Raw genomic sequence first — 25,402 nt, 5'->3', positions numbered from 1 at the left:
TCTCAGAATTTTAGTCCGGTCTGATGAGTGTTCCTGAAACCCAGCCCTGTATCCTGAAAGATTCTGCTTCTCTGGCCGCTGTGGCAGAGGTTCCAGAGTCCCCTTCCTGTCCAGGGAATTCCTCAGTTTTGCCTAGTCCAGTGGGGGCTGCTGCAATACTGACTTGTTCTGCAGCGCCTCATGAGCTCCAATCCAGTGTATTAGATGAGTCTCTGTCCAGTCCAGAGGTAGTTGTGGAGTCCCTATCTGGTTCAGTGCATACATCAGAAGATTTGTCCTGTCTTGTTAGTGCCCCTGAATCTGATTTGTTACTGACTTTGCTGGAATCAGCGACATCTAAGTCTGATCCTGCATTCTCGTGTAAAAGTCCAGTAGTTGCGAAGTCTAGTCATGATGATTTTTTTTTGGCCAGTCCTGGTTTTGGTCCTGTCTTGGCTGACCCTGAGGCTCACAGTTCCTTGACATGCCCAGAGGTTTCTCTTGTGCCAGTGTGCCCAGATGTTGTTTGTGTGCCAGAATGCCCAAGTGTGTCTAAGGTGTTAGCGTGCTCTGATGCTTCCTTAGTGGGAACATGTTCTGATGTTGCCAGTCTGCCTGCATGCCCAGAGATGGTTCTGGTCCCTGAAAGCCATGATCTTGATGTTTGTCCTTGTGGCCCTGACACGGGAATTGCCCTAGGTTCCATAGGGGTTCTTGATAGTTCTCCATGTGAGCCTAAGGGGCGTTCTGACCTATGGGGATCTCTTTGGAGCTTCAAGGTGTTCTGGGAGGTCTCTGAGAAAACTTGTCCTGGTGCCTTGGACTGGTTCAACAGTGGGTTTTGTGTTGGTAAAGACAGTCCCGGTGGGCATTGCAAAGGCTTTGGCATTTTTGAACGGTTCCTGGAAGGCGGTGGGTATCGCTCAGGGAGTTTCGGAGGGCTTTCTTCTGGAAATCATGGTTCTGATGGGTGTCACACTGGGGCTTGTAGTACTGATGGGCATGGTTCTGTAGGTTCTGGTTCTGATGGGTCCAGTCTTGTGGGGACTGATTCTGGAATTCGGTCTTGCCGGGCTGTTCCGGTCATCATGAATTATCAGTCAGACTGTTTTGTTGGGAATTTCAGTTTTGAAAAGCGTCTGGAATCCGCTTTTAAGGGCGGGGGTACTGTCATGATCGCTGCTGCAGCAGGTATTGCTGGAAGTAGTAGTGCTGCAGCTCAGGTAGTTCTGATCTCTTTCCATGCAAGCTGCATAGCTTTGTCTGCCTTTCCCTGCTGTCAGCTTGTGACTGATTATCATTCACCTGTGTGGGAATCTGCATGTCTGCTCCCATTGGATGACCTCAGTATAAAGATCTGCTTCCTGCAGGACTCCTCGGGTTTTCAGAGCTTCAGTTTAAGCCTGTCTTGCTGTTGCTTCAGCCCCCGATCGTGTTTCTTGTTCTAAAGATACTTTGCTGGTCTTTGCATCATATATTGGTTCATTGCCAATATATATGCATACCAGCACGTTTATTATTTTCCTTGTATTCGTGTTACGTTGATACATCAGTGTCGCTGATGTATACGTACACGAACTGTTTATATCCTGTGTGCAGTTAGTCAGCTTTCCAGCACGTTTTGGTAGGTTGCGCGTACCGTGATCACCCGTGCTAAGGTAGTTACCCTGCTCCTGGTTCTGTTTGTGGATTGCGTTCATCTCTGCAAAGAGATAACGAATCCTTCTGAATCCTGTTCTGTTACCGTTTGTGGATTGCGTTCATCTCTGCGAAGAGATAGCGAATCCTTCTGAGTCCTGTTCCCTGTATTACTCCTGTCCTAGTCAGAGTTCCTGCTTATGTCATATATCGGTTCATTGCCGATATATACATATGTTAGTCAGACGTTACAAATAGTTTCATTGATAGCTGTAATTGTAATACGCTAGGAATACATACTTATTGTATATTTGTCTGTGTTACGTTCATCTATCTTGATCCTGCTATTTCCTGACTATCCTGTCCTGTCTTTGTGAGGCACGCCATCGCCGCAACGCATTGGCTGCCTCATTCCAGTCTGTCTTGTTGTGGACGCTTGCTGTCACTAAGTAGTGGCTAGTTAAGCAAGCGTTCATTCTGTCTACCTGTCCTGATCTCCTCAGTTCTGGTTTATGCGCTCAGTGCTACTTTGCGCTGAGACGTTATAGCGAAAGCATTGTTTGTGGCTGTCGGATCTGCACCAGCTCTATGCGCCACAATCTCCTTTTGGAGTCAGTCCTCCCCTCCACTATACTAGGGATAGCCTGTTTCCTTGTGCTAGTGTGTGTACCTCCTCCACGCCAGCTCATGCGTTGCATGCTGACTGTGGAGAATACACCACCAAGCCTTACAGTAGCATTGCTTATCTTAAAACTATAGGGGATGGAATTGGATAAATAGTGTATTTTTTTCTTCTTTTTTTGGGGGGGGGGGGGGGGGGGGGGGCGTTGCATAGAAAATACATAGAAAATAAAGTAATTACTGAAAACAAGTATCACCCACAGAAAGCTTAGTTTGTTGCAAAAAAACAAGATACAGATCATTTATGTGTGATGAGTAGTGATAAAGTTATTGGCGAATGAATGGGAAGAGCGCTGACAGGGGAAAATTGCTTCCGTCCTTGAGGTGAAAACACCTGTAGGCTGAACCGGTTAATGGAAGGAATCAGCACACAAGACTTTTGGTTCTGGGCATTGTTACAATTTAACCTTGCAATCAACTCTAGGACAGTTTTTATTACTTTTGCAAATAAGTAGAAACTTAAAGGAAGGAACATTCTACTTAGTCCCAAGATATTGTTCTTTTTAGTTATTGAAAAGAACCATCCTAATGAGCTTTTATATTCTGGTAGACATCAGCAGTGTCATCATGTGTCTCGGGGGTCGCTTGGGAATCCGATGTAGTTCCAGAATTTGTAATCACAGCATACAGCACAGCATGTTCATCCTGGGGAAATTATAAATGGAGATAGTGAATCAGTAAAGCCCCATGAAAGTCAAAATGAAAAGCACAAAGCAAAGAGCAGGGTTTGTGCTGACTAGCTTAGCACTGTCCTGTGCCATTTTCACAACTTTCACCTTTTTTTATTATTGTAGTGGGGTGTGCAGCAGTTAAAATAGGGAATTGTGTATCTCTGCTGAAATCTGTCATTTTTCCTATTGCCATAGGTTAATGATTTACTGTTGCTAACTAAATGGCCTTCAAAACTAAAATGGCTTTCAAAATGCAGCACAAATTATCACCCAATAGTGATAGATTGCTATATACATTATTGGGGCGTGCCCAGGCAGCTCAGCCACACCTAAACTCTGATACTTGCACTGATCTGTAACGTCACAAACGATGGAGGCTCCATCCACACAGGTCCAAGTTTGCAACTGAAGAACATCGAACATAGATCATGTGACCAATATTTTTATGTTCAAACACAGGTAGTAAAAGTATATGGGCCAGTTCAGACGGGCGTCTGAACCAGCCACCCTGCATCTCGCTCGAAAGCTTCACTGTAAGCATCCAGAAAAGCATTTGGCGGCTTCCAGTGTGCATTGTTTTTATCCACCGCAAGGGGACATGGAAATGTGACGCTTTACAATACTGGTAGCAGCATTTGCTTTCAGGATCGCATGGAATGACAGGTAAAGTTTGGATTGGAATTTGGTAAATGCTCGTGCAGGTGCTGTTTATTTACTTGAATGGATAGTGCTTGAACGAACATCAAGGCCCGTCATTTAGTGCTTGTGCGAATCGACCCTTAATTTAAAGAATAGATTGCTATAGCACATCTGCTATCAGTGGCCCATACAGTGTTGGCTTCACTTTTCCCTGCCTCTAGTATTTATTTTGAGGGGTGCCCCACTCATCAAACGCCTACTAAGATATATTTAAAGAGGAGCTGTTAGGTATAAGGTCTCAGAGAAAATAAACACATATATCAGTAGCTAAAGATTGGCTGTACTTACATTACATATGCATTTCACTGTCCACGTTTGGATTTCACAGAATTTGTATATAGTATATGCAGAGATAGATGCTCCTGACAGCTCATGGCAGGCTCCATGTTTTTCTGTCAAATGTGTGGTCATGTCCTGCCTGCTTCCTGATCACAGATAAGCTTGTACTAAATAACACAGTGTGCAGTGAATATTAATGAGCCATGTGGCTAGGAACAATAGCTGACTCCTGCAGTGTAGTCTGCCCGAGATTTATCAGTGCTACGCGATTACAAGCTGCTGTAACGTCTCATTAGCAGCCGAGGGGAGAGCCCCAGAATGCTTTGCAGTATTGTATGCGGCTTGCGTCTTCTTAAGAATAACAGACTTGCTGATAAGCACACATCAAAGGTAACTGAGATTTTTATCTTCACTAATTGCTTTTGGGCTTCCTTCTAAACTGTTTAACACAGAAGAATAGAGATTTAAATTAGCTTCTGCAGCCTGACAGTTACTCTTTAAGAGGGCACATGCCTGCTTAGTTATGGAAAGAGGGAAACAAACATATCATCTCTATTGCAACGCCACTGACCACTTTTCTAGTAAGACTGCCATTACTTTTTAAAGTTGCTTTGTGTCATAAACAGTTTTGCCCGGGCATCACTGTCACATGTACTTACATCGTGTTTGGGTGAAACTGAGGAGCCTGGAAAAGGAGAATGAGAAAGGCAAATATTTATCACCAACTCTTACATATTCAGTAAATTCTGGCAATCTGAGTGAAAATTGTACATGAATAAAGTGTAAGCAGAAATATCTATAACGTCATGAGTCCAAAACTGCTTTAGTGGCGATCTATTTGTAGTTGTGCTCCCCTGACACATTTGTACAACAATGTCTGTACTCTAGCTCAAATATATCATAAACAGCAGGGCTTTTCAATCTTTTCACTAATTGTACCACTTTTATCACCTGAACATTTAGAAGTACCAGCCGTGGGCCTGCGCAGTAGAGCGGACCCGATCAGGCTCGGCTGTTTCCACCAAAATCAAAGCGCAGAGCTGCTACGGCATATGCTGGTATGCTGACAAGGAGATGTCCTTTTGCTGGATCCCCTCTACTGTGGAGGAAGGTGGAAGCCTCTTTAGCCCCCGGAGGTCCTCGCTGTGCTGCCCTGCAAAATACTTCAGACCTCAGATCAGCAGTAACCCGACTGTCACTGTCACTGTGCACCGATTGCCTGGCTGTCTCTTCACCACTGATCTGAGGTCTGAAGTATGCCGTAGGGGAGCGAACGAGGGGAGCTGAACTTTGTGGAGGCAAGATGGGATGATGACAAGTGGCAGACAAACCTGGTGTGTACCACCTGGCCAACAGCAAAGTACCACTGGTGGTACGCGTACCACAGGTTGAAAAGCCCTGATATACAGTATGTAATCCACCAGTTTCCACCAGCTTCTCCTTGCTCTCTACGTGCTGTTCCCCTTTGCTGCCTAATCCTACTAATATTATAAATGGTAAAGTTCGGATGTTTGGATGTTTGTTACTCAATAACGCAATAATGGCTGATTGGATTTGAATGAAATTTGGCACCCACATAGTACATTACCTGGAATAACATATAGGATACTTTTTATTCCCATAACCAAATAGTGGGCGGAGACAAATACAAATTTTACTGGGGCAATGTAAACAGTAGTAATTCTTGCACTGTTAATGGCAGGGTTCTCAAACTTTGCACAATTGGCCACTGGGTGACTGGGATTAAAAATCAGAAAAGTAGGTGGAGCCTACAAAAGCCAATCAAAATTCACCTATTGATTTTTCAAGGGAAATATTTAATTGCTGCCATTCTTGCACTCTTAATGGCACAAGCCTCAAACCTGGTACAGTTGGTCATTGGGTGACTGGGCTTAAAATCCGGAAAAGGGGTGGGGCCACAACAGCCAATCAGATTTGTTTCATTTCAATGCAAATTATTGATGCCAAAGACCGCAAAGCTCACACACTTGGTCATTGAGTAATTGTGTGTTAGGGTTAGAAAAAGTGGTTGTAGCCAACACCAGACAAATACATACCCGGGCAACACTGGACCATCAGTGGGCGGAGACAAATACAAATTTCACTGGAAAAACGTAAACTGCAGCAATTCTTACACTGTTAATGGTAGGATTCTGTGGTGACTGGGGTTTCAATTCAAAAAAGGGGGCGGAGCCACAGCCAATCAGATTTGTTTCAGTTCAATACAATTTACTGATGCTAAACACCACAAAGCTTGCAAACTAGGTCATTGAGCAATTGAGTAATTGTGTGCTAGGGTTAGAAAAAGTGGGCGGAGCCAACACCAGCCAATTACATACCCGGGCAATGCTGAGCCATCAGCTAGTTCTATATAAATGGGCTGATTAATGAAGCTGTGGAGCTATAGCAGCACAAGCTCCATGACAGAATTGCACTCTAAATCCAAGGCTGCACGCTACACTCGCTCTTGCCTGTAGCATGCCTTCCTTAAGGTGGCCACACACCATACCATTTTTTAAATATCTGTTCAATTTAAGAATTGCAATCAATTTTTCTGACTGATTGTAACAAATTAAAAAATATGACCAATGTACCACACACCTATGTTCAATTTTTCCCCAATTATGATAAAAATGATTGGAAACTCTGAGAAAATTGCTAGGGTGTGTATATTAATAAACTTACAATCCAACACACACCATACAATCTTTAGAGAAATTGAATAGAAATATCTGGCATTCCGGATCGATTTAAATCGAAAAAAACGGGAATTCCGATCGTATTTTTCAGTCGAATGAAAAAGAAGCTTTCGATTTTTTCGAGAGATACGATCGTTTTCATCGAATTGCTGTAAAATCGGATCATTTTATTGTATCGTGTGTGGCCACCTTTAGTTACGCGCATTGCTTACATAGCAACACCCGTTCCCTTAAATGCCAGCCGCTGCTTTGAAGTATTGCAACCATGATACTCCTCTAGAGCGGCACTACTATGTTAATTACATCTATGCAGAGTGTGGTGCTGGTCATGGAGCTGACCACACGCTAGACAATTTGTTTTTGCCCTATTTGATCCATAAAACGTCCAATCATAAATTGAAGTGGATTTAAATAGTTTCGATCAATATTACAATCGTTATTAAAGAGAACCAGAGCTAAAGTAAAGAAAAGCTTTTATACATACCTGGGGCTTCCTTCAGCCCCATACGCGCTGATTGATCCCACGCCGCCATCCACCAATGCCCGCATATATGAGAACCGGCTCCCCGCTCTTCCGTCAGTCGGAGCCAGTCTAGTGTAGCAGAAGTGCGCTCTTTGCGTATCTCTGCAGCAGCCGCTGGAGAGATATGTAGAGGGCGCACTACTCCAGCGTAGCCCGGCTCCAATGACGTCAGTGATGGGAGCCGGTTCTCATAGATGCGGGCAGCGGTGGACGGCGGGGTGGGATCAATTAGTGCGTATGGAGCTGGAGGAATCCCCAGGTATGTATAGAATCATTTCTTTACTTTACCTCTGGTTCCCTTTAAGAGCTAAAATCTATCTAAACTCTGAGCCATAATATTGGCCTTTAGCTAGGTGTAAAATAATTGATCATTATATTGATCATAATATAAACCCTAATATTGATCGTAACACTGATTGCAAACCAGATTAAAAGGTAACTGTAATAAACAAGCCGAACTACGCCCCAGTGGGAGCAAATACCAATATATAGGAACATATACTGTAGATATATAGGAAGTCTTTCTGAAAACTGTTGAAAACAGGAAAATTACCATAAAAGTGAGCATCCTGAGGCCTACTTCAGAGTGCTCAGTTGTGTTGCAGAATAATTCTACAGGTCAACGCACTGCCTAAGTGCCCAAACAATTTTATGAGGCTGTTCATAGTACTGAGTTGTTACTAATAGCGTTATTCTAACTCACGTAATTTCATGCCGACTTTAGCGGTAATAGAAAAGCCCCCATACATGCCACCGCCAGCAAAATTTCTATGTATGGTAAGGGGAATAGTAGTAAGTAAAAAAAAAAAGAAAACTCAAAAGGATCTTGTAGTTTTTGAGAAAATTGATTTTAAAAAAAGCAAAGGAAAATTGGAAAATGTTTCTAAGTTTACAGTTTTCTTTGCATTTTTTAAATCTATTTTCTCAAAAATTTAGATTTTTTTTGTTTGTTCCCTTTGCTATTAACCGCTAGTCAGCACAACATTATGCAAAAATTTCATGAAATTATGAATGGATTACACAAAATCAATTGAATTTCTAAATCTGAATTACATCTGAATTACATATGGCTGCAGCTGCGAAAATATATGGGAGATTTCATGCTCAGCAGGTTACAATCATCACTAGGGCCGGTTTAAGGGGCCCTCTGGCAAACCGTAGCGTTGCCCCCTCCCGCCCGTCAGCCAGCCATTGCCCCTGTGCTTTTTGGGGCCCTGCAAGTATAATAACAACAATAATTACCTATTAGTCCCAGTGGGAGAGAGGATGGGCAGTGGCTTCACTCTGAGACATGCGGTCTCCCTCCCACTCTATGACCCGGGTCATCAGCATGCAGCCGCTGCCCGTCCGCTCCCCTGCCGGGACTAATAGGTAGTTATGGCTGCTGTTATACTTTCAGGGCCCCAGGAAGCAGTGCGAGCAGGGGGATCAGGCAAAATGTAGCAGGGTCGGTGCTGCGGGGGCCTCAGCAGAGGTCGGGCCCCGGGGCAAATGCCCCCTTTGCCTCTATGGTAGCGCCGGCCATAATCATCACTAATGCTCAGCGCTACAAAGCAAAAACATAACACCAACCTTCTATTTTCTTGATATTGATGGTGGCGTAGCAGATATTATCAATCATTGGACACGACACTGAAAGGCAAAGAATAAAAACAGTCAGGGCCCTTTCGCACTTGAGCGATTAGCGAGTGGTTCCCGCCACAGCACTACCACTTTTTAAAGCACTAGCACAATAGACAGTATATCACAAGGATTTAATTGCCGTAATCAGCGCTGTTTCTTTGTTGTTTATATGTTTCAGAAATCAGGACTGCATTCGAACCAATGGGTGAATAGCTCAGATAAGCTCTTTTGCATAGAGATAACAACTGAAGTTTCTTAACTCTTCCTGTACTGGAAAACAATATGAGACTTTTGTTAGTTACTATTACTAATGTTCTATTTTTTAGCTGCACCACACATACAATTCATTATATCATAAGTTTATTTTTGCTTCAGGTTTGCTTTACATATTCTTATCTAAAAATAAGTTCTCAGCTCCTAAAATAATAAAAATAATGCTAAAAAGTAGGTATGTCAAGAGTAGTGTTGGGCGAACACCTAGATGTTCGGGTTCGCGAACGTTCGCCGAACATCGCCGCGATGTTCGGGTGTTCGCGCCGAACTCTGAACATAATGGAAGTCAATGGGGACCCGAACTTTCGTGCTTTGTAAAGCTTCCTTACATGCTACATACCCCAAATTTGCAGGGTATGTGCACCTTGGGAGTGGGTACAAGAGGAAAAAAAATATTTGAAAAAGAGCTTATAGTTTTTGAGAAAATTGATTGTAAAGTTTCAAAGGAAAAACTGTCTTTTAAATGTGGAAAATGTCATGTTTCTTTGCACAGGTAACATGCTTTTTGTCGCCATGCAGTCATAAATGTAATACAGAGAAGAGGTTCCAGGAAAAGGGACCGGTAACGCTAACCCAGCACAAGCAGCAGAACACGTGATGGAACAGGAGGAGGCGCAGGAGGAGAAGGCCACGCTTTTTGAGACACAACATCCCAGGCCTTGCATGAGGACAAATAGCGTGCGGATATAGCAATGCTTTTTGCCGCCATGCAGTCATAAATGTAATAAAGATGAGAGGTTCAATAAACAGGGACTGGTAACGCTAACCCAGCAGCAGTAGCAGCAGAACACGTGATGGAACAGGAGGAGGCGCAGGAGGAGAAGGCCACGCTTTTTGAGACACAGCATCCCAGGCCTTGCATGAGGACAAATAGCGTGCGGCTATAGCAATGCTTTTTGCCGCCATGCAGTCATAAATGTAATAAAGATGAGAGGTTCAATAAACAGGGACCGGAAACGCTAACCCAGCAGCAGCAGCAGCAGCACACGTGAGGGAACAGGAGGAGCCGCAGGAGGAGAAGGCCACACTTTTTGAGACACAACATCCCAGGCCTTGCATGAGGACAAATAGCGTGCGGATATAGCAATGCTTTTTGCCGCCATGCAGTCATAAATGTAATAAAGATGAGAGGTTCAATAAACAGGGACCGGAAACGCTAACCCAGCAGCAGCAGCAGCAGCACACGTGAGGGAACAGGAGGAGCCGCAGGAGGAGAAGGCCACGCTTTTTGAGACACAACATCCCAGGCCTTGCATGAGGACAAATAGCGTGCGGATATAGCAATGCTTTTTGCCGCCATGCAGTCATAAATGTAATAAAGATGAGAGGTTCAATAAACAGGGACCGGAAACGCTAACCCATCACAGATGGTCATTGTTCATGTTACTTGGTTGGGGTCCAGGAGTGTTGCGTAGTCGTTTCCAATCCAGGATTGATTCATTTTTATTTGAGTCAGACGGTCTGCATTTTCTGTGGAGAGGCGGATACGCCGATCTGTGACGATGCCTCCGGCAGCACTGAAACAGCGTTCCCGACATAACGCTGGCTGCCGGGCAAGCCAGCACCTCTATTGCGTACATTGCCAGTTCGTGCCAGGTGTCTAGCTTCGATACCCAATAGTTGAAGGGTGCAGATGGATTGTTCAACACAGCTACGCCATCTGACATGTAGTCCTTGACCATCTTCTCCAGGCGATCGGTGTTGGAGGTGGATCTGCACGCTTGCTGTTCTGTGGGCTGCTGCTGCATGGGTGTCATAAAATTTTCCCACTCCAAGGACACTGCCGATACCATTCCCTTTTGGGCACTAGCTGCGGCTTGTGTTGTTTGCTGCCCTCCTGGTCGTCCTGGGTTTGCGGAAGTCAGTCTGTCGGCGTACAACTGACTAGAGGAGGGGGAGGATGTCAATCTCCTCTCTAAAGTCTCCACAAGGGCCTGCTGGTATTCTTCCATTTTGACCTGTCTGACTCTTTCTTCAAGCAGTTTTGGAACATTGTGTTTGTACCGTGGATCCAGAAGGGTATAAACCCAGTAATTGGTGTTGTCCAGAATGCGCACAATGCGTGGGTCGCGTTCAATGCAGTCTAGCATGAATTGAGCCATGTGTGCCAGAGTCCTGCCAGAATCCTCATCATCCTCTTGTGAGCGTTGTGATAGTTGTTGTGATGCATCATAGTCGTCACCTTCTTCCTGGTCTGCTTCTGCTGACCATTCGCGCTGAATTGTGGAAGTCCAACGTGCACCGCTCTGGTCCTCGTCAGTGGTGGCATGAAATTCCTGCTCCAACTCCAGCTGTTCCTCCTCCTCTTCTTCGTCATAGCTGCTGGGGCCAGCGTTTCCTGATGCGGATGGCCTGATGTTGGTACCATCACGCTGATCGTTTTCTCCTTCAGATTCCCCCAGTTGCATCATGACAGCTGTTTCCTTGATTTTCAATATTGACCTCTTCAGTAAACACAGCAGTGGTATGGTAATGCTGACTGAAGAGTTGTCACTGCTCACAAGCAACGTGGATTGCTCAAAATTTTGGAGGAGTTGGCAGAGGTCCAACATGTTGGCCCAATCGGATCCACAGAAGCTTGGCAGCTGTCCGGATGCGCCTCGGTACTGTGCCGTCATGTACTGGACCACTGCACTCTTCTGCTCGCAAAAGCGGGCTAGCATGTGCAGCGTAGAATTCCAGCGCGTAGGGACATCACACAGCAAGCGATGGTGGGGGAGATTGAAGCGCTCCTGCATCTTGGCGAGTGCCCCCGAAGCAGTACTGGAATTTCTGCAATGTTTGGCCACTCGTCGCACCTTCAACAGAAGATCGGCCACGCCTGGGTATGTCCTCAGGAACCGCTGAACTACTAGGTTCATCACGTGCGCCAGGCAAGGGATGTGTGTCAGCTTAGCCAACCTTAAAGCGCAAATGAGATTACTCCCATTATCACACACAACCATGCCCGGTTTCAGGTCCAGCGGTGCCAGCCACAAATCCGTCTGTTACTTTATTCCCCTCCAAATTTCCTCCCCTGTGTGCTGCTTATCCCCAAGGCAGATCAGCTTCAGCAACGCTTGCTGACGCATGCCAACAGCTGTGCTGCACTGCTTCCACGATCCTACTGCTGCTGGGTTAGCGTTTCCGGATGAGGTACAGCTTTGAGATGCATTGGAGGAGAAGGAGTCAGAGAGGTAGGTGCTGCTGTTGTTATCCAGTGGGAGGGACGGCGGTGCAGCTGTTTGCGGCGTGGGCAACACCCACGCCGTAGCAGGTGAGGAATCGCTGCCAGGCTCCACAAGGTTCACCCAGTGCGCGGTAAGGGAGATGTATCGACCCTGGCCGAACGCACTCGTCCAGGTGTCAGTGGTGAGGTGAACCTTGCAGGCAATGGCATTCTTCAAGCTTCGGGTTATTTTGCTGACCACGTGCTCATGCAACTCAGGCACTGCAGAGCGCGCAAAGTGGTAGCGGCTGGGAACCACGTAATGTGGGATGGCCACTGACATCATGCACTTGAAGCTGTTTGTCTCCACCACTCGATATGGCAGCATTTCGCAGGCCAGAAGCTTGGCTATGCTGGCTGTTACTGCCACGGTCCGGGGGTCATTTGCTGGCAATTTCCTCTTGCGATCAAACATCTCCGAGACAGACAACTAAATCGTAGGGCTGCACACTGAAGGGCTGTTGGTTGTTGTGTTTGATGAAGACTGGGAGACCTCAAGAGCACTACTCCGGAAAGTGACAGTGTCAGCGTCGTCTGATGTTTGTGAATGTTGTGAACCACGCAATGGCTGGGCTACTGCTGCTGCTGAGGCGGGTCTGGTGGTGAGTCTGGTGACCCCAAGGGAGGCAGTGTTGCTGGTACCCTGTCCTGCCGCGTTTGCCCACAGAGTGGGATGTTTGGATAGCATGTGGCGGCTCATGCTGGTGGTGGAGAGGTTGTTAATACTTTTCCCCCTGCTCAGGCGGGTCTTGCACACCTTGCAAATCGCCATAGTACCATCCTCAGTGCAGTCTTCAAAGAAAGCCCAGACTTTGGAGCACCTGTCTTGCTGGCGATTTCTGTTTGCACCTCTTTTGCCTCTCACTTGAACTTCCACGCTTGTGGTGCCTGAAATTGCGCGCCGCCTACCTTGTGGCACAAGGTGAACTCGTGCAGCAGTGGGTTCTTCAACAGACTCATCTGTGCTGTTGCTTCGACGGCGATGTTCTCGTTCACAAACAAAATCTGGGTCTGTGTCCACATTGTCCATACCCTCCTCTTCCATCTCCTGAAACTCGTCATATGTCATTGTGGGGGGCCGCCGCCGTGGATTAGAGCTCCCCAGAACAACCTCTGCGCAGCTCACTCCAACGTCGTCTTCCAGATCTTGTCGGCCGACCTCCTGCAATTGCAACCCCTCCTGCCCAACTTGCTCTGGGATTTGGGTTTCCGAGTCCTCCTCAGACTTGCCTTGTATTTCAGTGCGTGGTGCATTTCCCACAGTTAATGGTTGTGAATCCGGGCACAACATTTCTAGGTGTTCCTCCATTGACCTTTGAAAGGTGGAAGTTTGTTGGGCTGGGAATAGCTCCTGCGAATACCCCATTGTGTCCTGAGGTAATTCATCGGACTGGTTATCTGGCAGTTGTGTGCGTGGTGTCGCTCCTGGTTGTGTCAGCTTTGTGCCCACTGGCTCCTTGTAACTGGCTGAGGACTCGGACCTCGTGCGTGATGTGCTGGTGCTGCTTAACCCACTGCTGGACGCTTGAGAGGTCATCCAAGTAATTATCTGGTCCTGTTCTTTTGGATTTGTGAGGGTTGTTGTCCTGGACAACATGGGTGGTATTGAGTGGGTTTTCTTGGGTGCTCCCCTGTGGCCTGTACGTGAACCGTCAGGGAAAACACCTCTTCCCTTGCCCCTCCCTCTTTCACCGGATTTCTTCCTCATTTCACTTATCCTTAAAGTACACGCTGACTGGCAGCAGTACAGTGGCAGTACAGAAATGCTATACAGTGGTGGGTGAGCGGTGTACCACTATTCCCAGCAGCGACACAGAGCACAATGCTATACAGTGGCGGGTGAGCGGTGTACCATTATTCCCAGCAGCGACACAGAGCACAATGCTATACAGTGGCGGGTACTACTATTCCCAGCAGACACAGAGTGGCAGTAAACAGAATGCTATATAGTGTGGCTGAGCGAGCGGTGTACTACTATTCCCAGCAGACACAGAACAGTAAACAAAATGCTATATAGTGTGGCTGAGCGGTGTACCACTATTCCCAGCAGCGACACAGAGCACAATGCTATACAGTGGCGGGTGAGCGGTGTACCACTATTCCCAGCAGCGACACAGAGCACAATGCTATACAGTGGCGGGTGAGCGGTGTACTACTATTCCCAGCAGACACAGAGTGGCAGTAAACAGAATGCTATATAGTGTGGCTGAGCGAGGTACACAGAGTGGCAGTAAACAGAATGCTATATAGTGTGGCTGAGCGAGCGGTGTACTACTATTCCCAGCAGACACAGAACAGTAAACAGAATGCTATATAGTGTGGCTGAGCGGTGTACCACTATTCCCAGCAGCGACACAGAGCACAATGCTATACAGTGGCGGGTGAGCGGTGTACCACTATTCCCAGCAGCGACACAGAGCACAATGCTATACAGTGGCGGGTGCGCGGTGTACTACTATTCCCAGCAGACACAGAGTGGCAGTAAACAGAATGCTATATAGTGTGGCTGAGCGAGGTACACAGAGTGGCAGTAAACAGAATGCTATATAGTGTGGCTGAGCGAGCGGTGTACTACTATTCCCAGCAGACACAGAACAGTAAACAGAATGCTATATAGTGTGGCTGAGCGGTGTACCACTATTCCCAGCAGCGACACAGTGCACAATGCTATACAGTGGCGGGTGAGCGGTGTACCACTATTCCCAGCAGCGACACAGAGCACAATGCTATACAGTGGCGGGTGAGCGGTGTACTACTATTCCCAGCAGACACAGAGTGGCAGTAAACAGAATGCTATATAGTGTAGCTGAGCGAGCAGTGTACTACTGTTCCCAGCAGACACAGAGTGGCAGTAAACACAATGCTATATAGTGTGGCTGAGCGAGGTACACAGAGTGGCAGTAAACACAATGCTATATAGTGTGGCTGAGCGAGCGGTGTACTACTGTTCCCAGCAGCGACACACAATGACTGAGGGGGACCCTGGCTAGCGTGGCTGGAGCGCGAACTACCCTGCCTGCCTACCCAAAGCTAAACCCACAGACAAATGGCGGAGATATGACGTGGTTCGGGTATTTATTTACCCGAACCACGTGACAGTTCGGCCAATCAGAGCGCGTTCGGGTCCGAACCACGTGACCCGTTCGGCTAATCACAGCGCTAGCCGATTGTTCGGGGAACGTTCGGCCATGCGCTCTTAAGTTCGGCCATGTGGCCGAACGGTTTGGCCGAACACCATCAGGTGTTCGGCCGAACTCGAACATCACCCGAACAGGGTGATGTTCTGCAGAACCCGAACAGTGGCGAACACAGTTCGCCCAACACTAGTCAAGAGATATGTCATCCTTACTTTGACTATTTTCTTCCTTTGCTGATATATGTAGGTAGAAAAAAACAAAGTCTTGTAAAAGTAATACCTTTTAATACCTTCCTTTGCTGAGAAATGTATTTTACTGATGAGGAGAATAAATACCTCCTGTGAGAAAACTTAGGAGAAAAGATTATCGGTCCCATCATAAGATTCATCTCTTTGGCACAGATTCACCAAACTGCTGTGATGCAGTGGTGCTAACATCAGTGGAGCACTGCCTGTTAACCTATTTCCATAGCAAGGCGTGTTATCCCAGTATCATATGTGGCGCTGTTAGGTTAATGGGCAGTGCTTCCCTGGTGTTAGTGCTGAGAAAAATTGCCTTTTGCTGCCTGCGGGTTGAAATCTTACTGCAGTTTGGTGAATCAGGGCCTTTATCTGTTTTACTTCAAGAATTTTACTGTCTTAGCTGTCCCAGCCCATGAATTTGGTATCCTTTTTGTCTAGTCTCACACATTAGCTCTCCTCAGTATTTTACCGATATTCTACTATTTACAATGGCATTTTTTGTTAGTAAAATATTAGTAAAATGTAACTGATATTTCACTGCAGCAAAACCTAACCCTATTCTGACACAGAATCCTCACTCTAACCTTAACCCCCACCCACAGCTAACCTTAACCCCCGGGCTCTGGCACCCGCTACTAATCCGGCTCCCAAATGTCCCACATTTTACAATATTGCCCCTATTTTTACAGGGACCTATGGCAGCGCCAAAACTTCTGCTGCTAGCGGCCAGCAGGCACCTACATTTCCTGCTTCCCTCGTCACCTTTTTCATCTAATACAATAAATTAACTCTCTTTATAGCCTGAGCTAAACATTACCAAGTTACGTACCTAATAGACAGTAATATATAGATATTAGAAGTGTGTCTGATGTTGAAACCAAGATAATTAAAGTGAACCTGAAGTGAGAGAAATACGGAGGCTGCCAATTCATTCCCTTATAAACAATTCTGGTTGCCTGGCTGTCCTGCTGAGCTTTTGTTTGAGTCGTACACCTGCAACAAGCATGCAGCCAGTGTAGTCACACCAGAGTCACAGCACCATTCCAGGCCAGTGATTTATAGTATTAGAGGCGGCGCACAGCACCGAAGCCAGGTAACTGATATTGTTTATTAGACAATGAAGATGGCAGCCTTTCAATTTATTCCATACAAACAAAAACATTAGAACTTTTGTATGGATATATTTGTAAAACAAAAGTTTGCTTTCTTAAAACAGAAAGTAATTTGAAATAATTCAGGTTGGCGTGAGCATATGATGTCTCCCACAATGCAACACTGCTGAATATATGCAAATTATCCATTGTTGTCCCTGTAAGATAAACACATCTCCAGGTCCTCTGGAATACAATGATGTCATCTTGTTAACTATACAGAGCCACAATAATCCAAAATGCATACAGACTGTTTCGGATTGAGTGATCCTCATCAGTGCATGGCATGGATTAATGTGACTCTATGGAGTAGGACTTGAAACACCGAGAGGTACAGACTAACCAGCAAGCTCACAGGGAACCAGAACTCCTAGGAGTGTGTAAGCCCCCTACAAAGGACCAAAAAAGACCACTTACTAAAATGCTATGCAAAATAGAAGTTTGCTTCCTTAAAACAGAAGGCATTTGCAATTATTCAGGATGGAGTGAGTTCTGAGATGTCTCCCAGGATGCATTACTGCGAAATATGCAAATAATCTCTTTGTTGTCCCTGAAAGCTAGCCACATCTCCAGAACCGCTGGAATGCAATGATGTGTCAGCTTGTTAATATTACAGAGCCACAATAATCTATATATAAATAGAGTTGGGCCGAACGGTTCGCCTGCGAACGGTTCCATGCGAACTTCAGTGGTTCGTGTTCGCGTCCCGCAGGCGAACCTTTGCGGAAGTTCGGTTCGCCCCATAATGCACATGGAGGGTCAACTTTGACCCTCTACATCACAGTCAGCAGGCCCAGTGTAGCCAATTAGGCTACACTAGCCCCTGGAGCCCCACCCCCCTTATATAAGGCAGGCAGCGGCGGCCATTACGGTCACTCATGTGCTGCCTGCGTTAGTGAGAGTAGGGCGAGCTGCTGACTGTCTCTCAGGGAAAGATTAGTTAGGCTTAACTTGTTCCTGTCTGGCTGCATACCTGTTCTGTGAACCCACCACTGCATACCTGTGCTGTGAACCCACCACTGCATACCTGTGCTGTGAACCCACCACTGCATACCTGTGCTGTGAACCCACCACTGCATACCTGTGCTGTGAACCCACCACTGCATACCTGTTCAGTGAACCCACCACTGCATACCTGTGCTGTGAACCCACCACTGCATACCTGTTCAGTGAACCTGTCACTGCATACCTGTTCTGTTCAGTGGACCCGCCACTGTATACCTGTTCATTGAACCCACCACTGCATACCTGTGCAGTGAACCCACCACTGCATACCTGTTCTGTGAACCCACCACTGCATACCTGTGCTGTGAACCCACCACTGCATACCTGTTCAGTGAACCCGCCACTGCATACCTGTTCTGTTCAGTGGACCTGCCACTGTATACCTGTTCAGTGAACCTGCCACTGCATACCTGTTCTGTTCAGTGGACCCGCCACTGTATACCTGTTCATTGAACCCACCACTGCATACCTGTGCTGTGAACCCACCACTGCATACCTGTTCTGTGAACCCACCACTGCATACCTGTGCTGTGAACCCACCACTGCATACCTGTTCAGTGAACCTGCCACTGCATACCTGTTCTGTTCAGTGGACCCGCCACTGTATACCTGTTCATTGAACCCACCACTGCATACCTGTGCTGTGAACCCACCACTGCATACCTGTTCTGTGAACCCACCACTGCATACCTGTTCAGTGAACCCGCCACTGCATACCTGTTCTGTTCAGTGGACCCGCCACTGTATACCTGTTCAGTGAACCCGCCACTGCATACCTGTTCTGTTCAGTAGACCCGCCACTGTATACCTGTTCAGTGAACCCGCCACTGCATACCTGTTGTGTTCAGTGAACCTGCCACTGCATACCTGTTCTGTGAACCCGCCACTGTATACCTGTTCTGTTTAGTGAACCCGCCACTGTATACCTGTTCTGTTTAGTGAACCCGCCACTGCATACCTGTTCTGTTCAGTGGACCCGCCACTGTATACCTGTTCAGTGAACCCGCCACTGCATACCTGTTGTGTTCAGTGAACCTGCCACTGCATACCTGTTCTGTGAACCCGCCACTGTATACCTGTTCTGTTTAGTGAACCCGCCACTGCATACCTGTTCTGTTCAGTGGACCCGCCACTGTATACCTGTTCAGTGAACCCGCCACTGCATACCTCATTGTGGTCAGACCAAATTTGATCAGCTGGACAGTCACTGTTCTGTCATTCAGCTACATCAGCCAGGCGACCATATGGGCTGTAAAGCCACCAAAACCTGCACTCTCGCCATGGTGCGCACCAGTCCAGCACGGCCGTCACTACACAAACAGCTGTTTGCGGTGCGTTACACGGTGAGTTTGGTGTGTCAGTGTGAAGCAGTACCTTAATTACACTACCTGATTGATGTATACACATGCAAGATGTTTGAAAGCACTTTAGGCCTGTCATTTAGCATTCAATGTGATTTCTGCCCTTAAAACGCTGCTTTGCGTCAAATCCAGATTTTTCCCCGGGACTTTTGGCATGTATCCCACTCCGCCATGCCCCCCTCCAGGTGTTAGACCCCTTGAAACATCTTTTCCATCACTTTTGTGGCCAGCATAATTATTTTTTTTTTTCAAAGTTCGCATCCCCATTGAAGTCTATTGCGGTTCGCGAACTTTAACGCGAACCGAACCTTCCGCGGAAGTTCGCGAACCTAAAATCGGAGGTTCGGCCCAACTCTATATATAAAATCGTGTGTGTGTGTGTGTGTGTGTGTGTGTGTGTGTGTGTGTGTGTGTGTGTGTGTGTGTGTGTGTGTGTGTGTGTGTGTGTGTGTGTGTGTGTGTGTGTGTGTGTGTGTGTGTGTGTGTGTGTGTGTGTGTGTGTGTGTGTGTGTGTGTGTGTGTGTGTGTGTGTGTGTGTGTGTGTGTGTGCCGTGATCACGCATAAATGCCTCGAACGATTTGAACGAAGCTGGGTATACAGATCCCTTGCTACCTGGGATGATATGTTCTGGGGGTCTCGCGGCCCCCCTGCACACCTGGGCGGAGCTACAAACAGCCAATCAGATTCCACCCATTCATGTCAATGGAAAAAATGTCAAAGGCTGCCATTCTCACAGTAATTGAGCCAGAGTCCCCACACTTGGCACAGTTGGTCACTTGGTGACCGAGGTAACAAATCCTGGGAAAGTGGGTGGAGCATAAAACAGCCAATGACATTTCAGACATTCATTTTAAAAGTGTAAACTGCAGCCATTTTTACACTGTTAATCGCAGGGTTTTCAAACTTGGCAAACTTGGTCAATGGGTGAATGAGATTAATATTCAGGAAAGTGGGTGGAGCCTATAACAGCCAATCAAAAGTCACCTATTGATTTTCAAGGGAAATATTAAAACTGCTACTATTCTTACACTGTTAATGGCAGAGGCTTCAAACTTGCTACAGTCGGTCATTGGGTGACTGGGGCCACAAACAGCCAATCAGACTTTCTTGGTGGATAAACTGCTTCCATTCACACATTTTTGATGCCAGGAACCTGAAAGCTCACAAACTTGGTCATTGAGCGACTGTGTGTCAAGGTTACAAAAAGTGGGCAGAGCCAAAAATAAAGTTCACTAGATTATTATAAACTGCAGCCATTCTTACACTGTTACTGGCAGGGTTCTCAAACTTTGCACAGTTGGTCACTGGGCGAATGGGATGAATATTCAAGAGAGTGGGTGGAGCCTACAAAAGCCAATTAAAATTCACCTGTTGATTTTCAAAGGGAATATGTAATGATCGGTGTCAGCACGCAGAGATAATCTGATTATTGGTGATCTGCAGTATCACCAAGAATACAGATATATACCCGATTATTGATGATCTGCAGAATCAAAAATAATACAAGTATAACTAACCTCTGGACACCTTTATAGTGTGAGTGTTTGGTGCAACAGTAATGACTTTGAGTGGGACCACCCGAGGAGCAGGTGGTCCTTGGCAGTATGAGAAATACCTCCCTCTGGGAAGTGCGAGGACCTTCCAACAGCCTGAGACTTCCAAAGGGGTGGAGCCCCAGGCTGAATAGCAGGAAGGCCCTGTGGCTAAGTGACACCTAGAAGGTGGGCGTCACAAGCAGGACTGCAGACTAATCTCTCAATGGAGAGGGATAGCTCGCAAGGTCGAGCAGGCTAGGTCGGCAACACACGGGCAGATAAGGTACAGAGACAGAAGGCTGATTCGGTAACCAGGGACAGGCAGGGTTGGCAACGAGTAATCAGATATGCGTAGGTACCGAATCAGAAAGCAGGAGGATAGTCAGGAATGCAATAGGTCACAACAGATATCCAACAATGCCTAGTCTTGGGTGTGAGGTCTGTGGTCTCAACACCCTGGAACTAGTCTGAAGTATAACACAGTGGTAACACAGTATCCCTAGTCTTGGGTGTGAGGTCCATGGTCTCAACACCCTGGAACTAGTCTGAGGTATAACACAATGGTAACACAGTATCTCTAGTCTTGGGTGTGAGGTCTGTGGTCTCGACACCCTGGAACTAGTCTGAAGTATAATACAATGGTAACACAGTATCCCTAGTCTTGGGTGTGAGGTCCGTGGTCTCAACAACCTGGAACTAGTCTGAGGTATAACACAATGGTAACACAGTATCCCTAGTCTTGGATGTGAGGTCCATGGTCTCGACACCCTGGAACTAGTCTGAAGTATAACACAATAGTAACACAGTAGTAATCTGGCTCAGTGTGAATTCCCAGGTCCTCCTGGTTCTAACACACTATGGGATCTGACTATGGTCTGAGTGCTTTCACGTAAGGCAGACAACTTGAGACTGACCAGCAATAATTATATATATATATAGAGCGGCGCTCCCCGGCGCCACCCATCGCTGATCAACCAATAGTCATTCGCTCTGAGATCAGCTGACCAACCTGGTCAGCTGATCCCCCCTCGTTTGTCATAAAGGTTCTGCCTCTCAGCGCGTATTCCTCAATCTGTGTGCACTAACAGGCCCAGCCACATCAGACGCACGCTGCCGGTGCAAACCGCCGAGCTGGATGCGGAACCAGCCGCCTCGCTGTCAGTCCGCGCGGCGGCTTTTCCGCAATCTATTACAGAATATTTACATTGCTGCCATCCTTACACTGTTAATAGCAGATGCTTCAAACCTGGTACAGTCAGTCACTGGGAGACTGGGGTTCAAATTCGGAAAGGGAGCAGACCCACAAACAGCCAATCAGATTTGTTTAATTTCAATAGGAACATACAAATTATTGATACCAAAAGCCCAAAGCTCATAAACTTGGTCATTGAGTGACTGTATGTTAAGGTTAAAAAAAGTGGATGGGGCCAACAACTACATTTTATTCCAGGGGAAAATATAACCTGCAGCCATTCTTACACTGTTAATGGCAAGGGTTCCCAAACTTGACACAGTGGGCCACTGGGTGACTGGGATTAATATTCAGAAATGTGGGTGGCGCCAACAACAGCCAATAAAAATTTCACCTATTGATTTTCAAGGGGAATATTTACATTGCTACCATTCTTACACTGTTAATGGCAGAGGCCTCTTACCTGATAGGTGACTGGGGTCCAAATTCACTAAAGGGGCGGAGCCAAAAACAGCTAATCAGATTTGTTAGATTGATTTCAACCATTCTGTTATTGGCATGGTTCTCAAATGTGACACAGTTGGTCAATGGATGACTGGGATTACTATTCAGGAAAGTGGGTGGAACCTACAACAGCCGATCAAAATTCACCTATTGATTTTTAAGGGAAATATTGAAACTGCTGCCACTCTTACACTAATAATGGCAGAAGCCTCAAACCAGCTACAGTCGGTCATGAAGTGGCTGGGGTTCAAATCCACTGAAGGGGTGGAGCCAAGGGGTGGAGCCACAAACAGCCAATCAGATTACTTTACTGGATAAACTGCTTCCATTCACACAATTGTGATGGCAGAAGCCCAAAAGCTTAAAACTTGGTCACTGGGTGACTGGGATTAATATTCAGAAGTGGGTGGAGCCTAAAAAGAAAATCAAAATTTACCTGTTGATTTTCAAGGGGAATATTTAAATTGCTGCCATTCTTACACTGTTAATGGCACAAGCCTCAAACCTGGTACAGTTGGTCATTGGGTGACTGGGGTTCAAATTCAGAAAAGGGGTGGAGCTACAAACAGCCAATCAGATTTGTTTCATCTCACTGATCAATTACAAATTATTGATGCCAAGGACCCTAGAGCTCACAAACTTGGTCATTGAGTGACTGTGTGTCAAGGTTACAAAAAGTGGGCAGAGCCAAAAACAAATTTCACTAGGATTTTAAACTCAGAAAAATGACAGGTTAAAAACAATTTTTCTTTGCATTTTTAAAATCAATTTTCTCAAAAACTACAAAGTCTTTGACTTTTACCCACTATTCTGCTTAACATATGTAGCAATTTTGGTAGCAATAGCATGTATGATGGCTTTGCTATTAATTGCTAAAGTCGGCATGAAATTATGCGAACTTCATGAAAATTATGTGAAAATGTACGCAAAATTATTAAATATTATTATTACATACGAAATTAATTACGATTTTCTCAGAAATTTCGCATTAAGATTACGATGCCTAATTGCGAATTTCGATGCAAAATTTCGCATTTGCGAAATTTTGGCCCACCACTGCCCAGCAAGCTTATGGTGAACCAGATCTCCTAGGAGTTTGTAGCCCCATACACACTTCTAGGAGTTCTGGTTCACCATGAACTGGCTGGGTACTCTATAACTATGGATCAGAGCTGCGTAATATGTTGGCGCTTTATAAATACAATAAATAAATAATAAATAAATAAATATCGATTTATTTGTAAATTCTCATATTCTCATAACAAAGACAGACCAGTGGATATGTCTTCAGCTGTAGGGAAATAATACCTGAATTTGGTGGTGTTTGAGGGCGTTTTTTGAAATGGGAAGCAATTTTGTCTCTGTATAAACTACAAAGTCTTTGACTTTTACCCACTATTCTGCTTAACATATGTAGCAATTTTGGTAGCAATAGCATGTATGATGGCTTTGCTATTAATTGCTAAAGTTGGGACACGAAATTATGCGAACTTCGTGAAAATTATGTGAAAATGTACGCAAAATTATTAAATATTATTATTACATACAAAATTAATTACGATTTTCTCAGAAATTTCGCATTAAGATTACGATGCCTAATTGCGAATTTTGATGCAAAATTTCGCATATGCGAAATTTTGGCCCACCACTGCCCAGCTAGCTTATGGTGAACCAGATCTCCTAGGAGTTTGTAGCCCCATACACACTTCTAGGAGTTCTGGTTCACCATGAAATGGCTGGGTACTCTATAACTATGGATCAGAGCTGCGTAATATGTTGGCGCTTTATAAATACAATAAATAAATAAATAATAAATAAATAAATATTGATTTATTTGTAAATTCTCATATTCTCATAACAAAGACAGACCAGTGGATATGTCTTCAGCTGTAGGGAAATATTACCTGAATTTGGTGGTGTTTGAGGGCGTTTTTTGAAATGGGAAGCAATTTTGTCTCTGTATAAACTACAAAGTCTTTGACTTTTACCCACTATTCTGCTTAACATATGTAGCAATTTTGGTAGCAATAGCATGTATGATGGCTTTGCTATTAATTGCTAAAGTCGGGACACGAAATTACGCGAGCTTCGTGAAAATTATGTGAAAATGTACGCAAAATTATTAAATATTATTATTACATACGAAATTAATTACGATTTTCTCAGAAATTTCGTATTAAGATTACGATGCCTAATTGCGAATTTTGATGCAAAATTTCGCATATGCGAAATTTTGGCCCACCACTGCCCAGCAAGCTTATGGTGAACCAGATCTCCTAGGAGTTTGTAGCCCCATACTAGGAGTTCTGGTTCACCATGAACTGGCTGGGTACTCTATAACTATGGATCAGAGCTGCGTAATATGTTGGCGCTTTATAAATACAATAAATAAATAAATAATAAATAAATAAATAAATATTGATTTATTTGTAAATTCTCATAACAAACCTAAATTTGGTGGTGTTTGAGGGCGTTTTTTGAAATGGGAAGCAATTTTGTCTCTGTATATAAACATCAGGATACCAGCCAGGAGTACTATGAGCAGGGAGACCCCAACTATAGCCAATGTGGGACTCAAACCTGAAATGGAAATCGTTTAATAAAACAGTGTCAGAGTTCAGAAAACAAAAAAAAAATCTAACCTTTTTTAAAAGCACAAAATTTAAGGAGTCAAGGTTTGAGAAATGATGTTCTCTTTTGTCACCTATGTTATTTGGCAGCCCAAATATTACATTTATATCATGATTTCCATGATGGTGAACACAGATTTCAAGACCTTATTTTGTTTGTAACTATGCTTCTTTTCAATGATACTCCATTCGTTATACTCAAGGGCCCAAAGGGTAACTCTAAATGTTCTACCCTTCCTAAGATGCTTAGGCATATCCTCAATTCTCATATCCTATTGGAGGCTCTAAAATACTTAAATGGCACTGAGCACCATAAAAAATATTTTTATTACAATAAACCTACCCATAAGGAAGGTTTTTAACGAATGCTA

At 45.3% G+C, this 25,402-nt stretch overlaps 1 protein-coding gene across 1 annotated transcript in view; it reads right to left on the bottom strand.

The window, feature by feature from the left end:
• Positions 1 to 2,691: 2,691 nt before the first annotated feature.
• LOC137531494 (Fc receptor-like protein 6) overlaps positions 2,692 to 25,402 on the bottom strand; it is a 128,935-nt gene continuing 106,224 nt past the window's right edge. Inside the window, exons 6-9 of the mRNA XM_068251409.1 lie at positions 24,850 to 24,981; positions 8,742 to 8,801; positions 4,607 to 4,632; positions 2,692 to 2,943 (exon numbers count right to left, since the gene is read on the bottom strand). Coding sequence (XP_068107510.1) covers positions 2,824 to 2,943; positions 4,607 to 4,632; positions 8,742 to 8,801; positions 24,850 to 24,981 — 338 coding nt within the window. The 3' untranslated portion in view covers positions 2,692 to 2,823. The remainder of the gene's footprint in view (positions 2,944 to 4,606; positions 4,633 to 8,741; positions 8,802 to 24,849; positions 24,982 to 25,402) is intronic.

Source organism: Hyperolius riggenbachi, chromosome 9 (genome assembly GCF_040937935.1).
Source record: "Hyperolius riggenbachi isolate aHypRig1 chromosome 9, aHypRig1.pri, whole genome shotgun sequence".
Classification (NCBI taxonomy): Eukaryota; Metazoa; Chordata; class Amphibia; order Anura; family Hyperoliidae; genus Hyperolius; species Hyperolius riggenbachi.
Note: the sequence above shows the minus strand (reverse complement) of the source record. Positions and strands in the feature narration are given on the sequence as shown.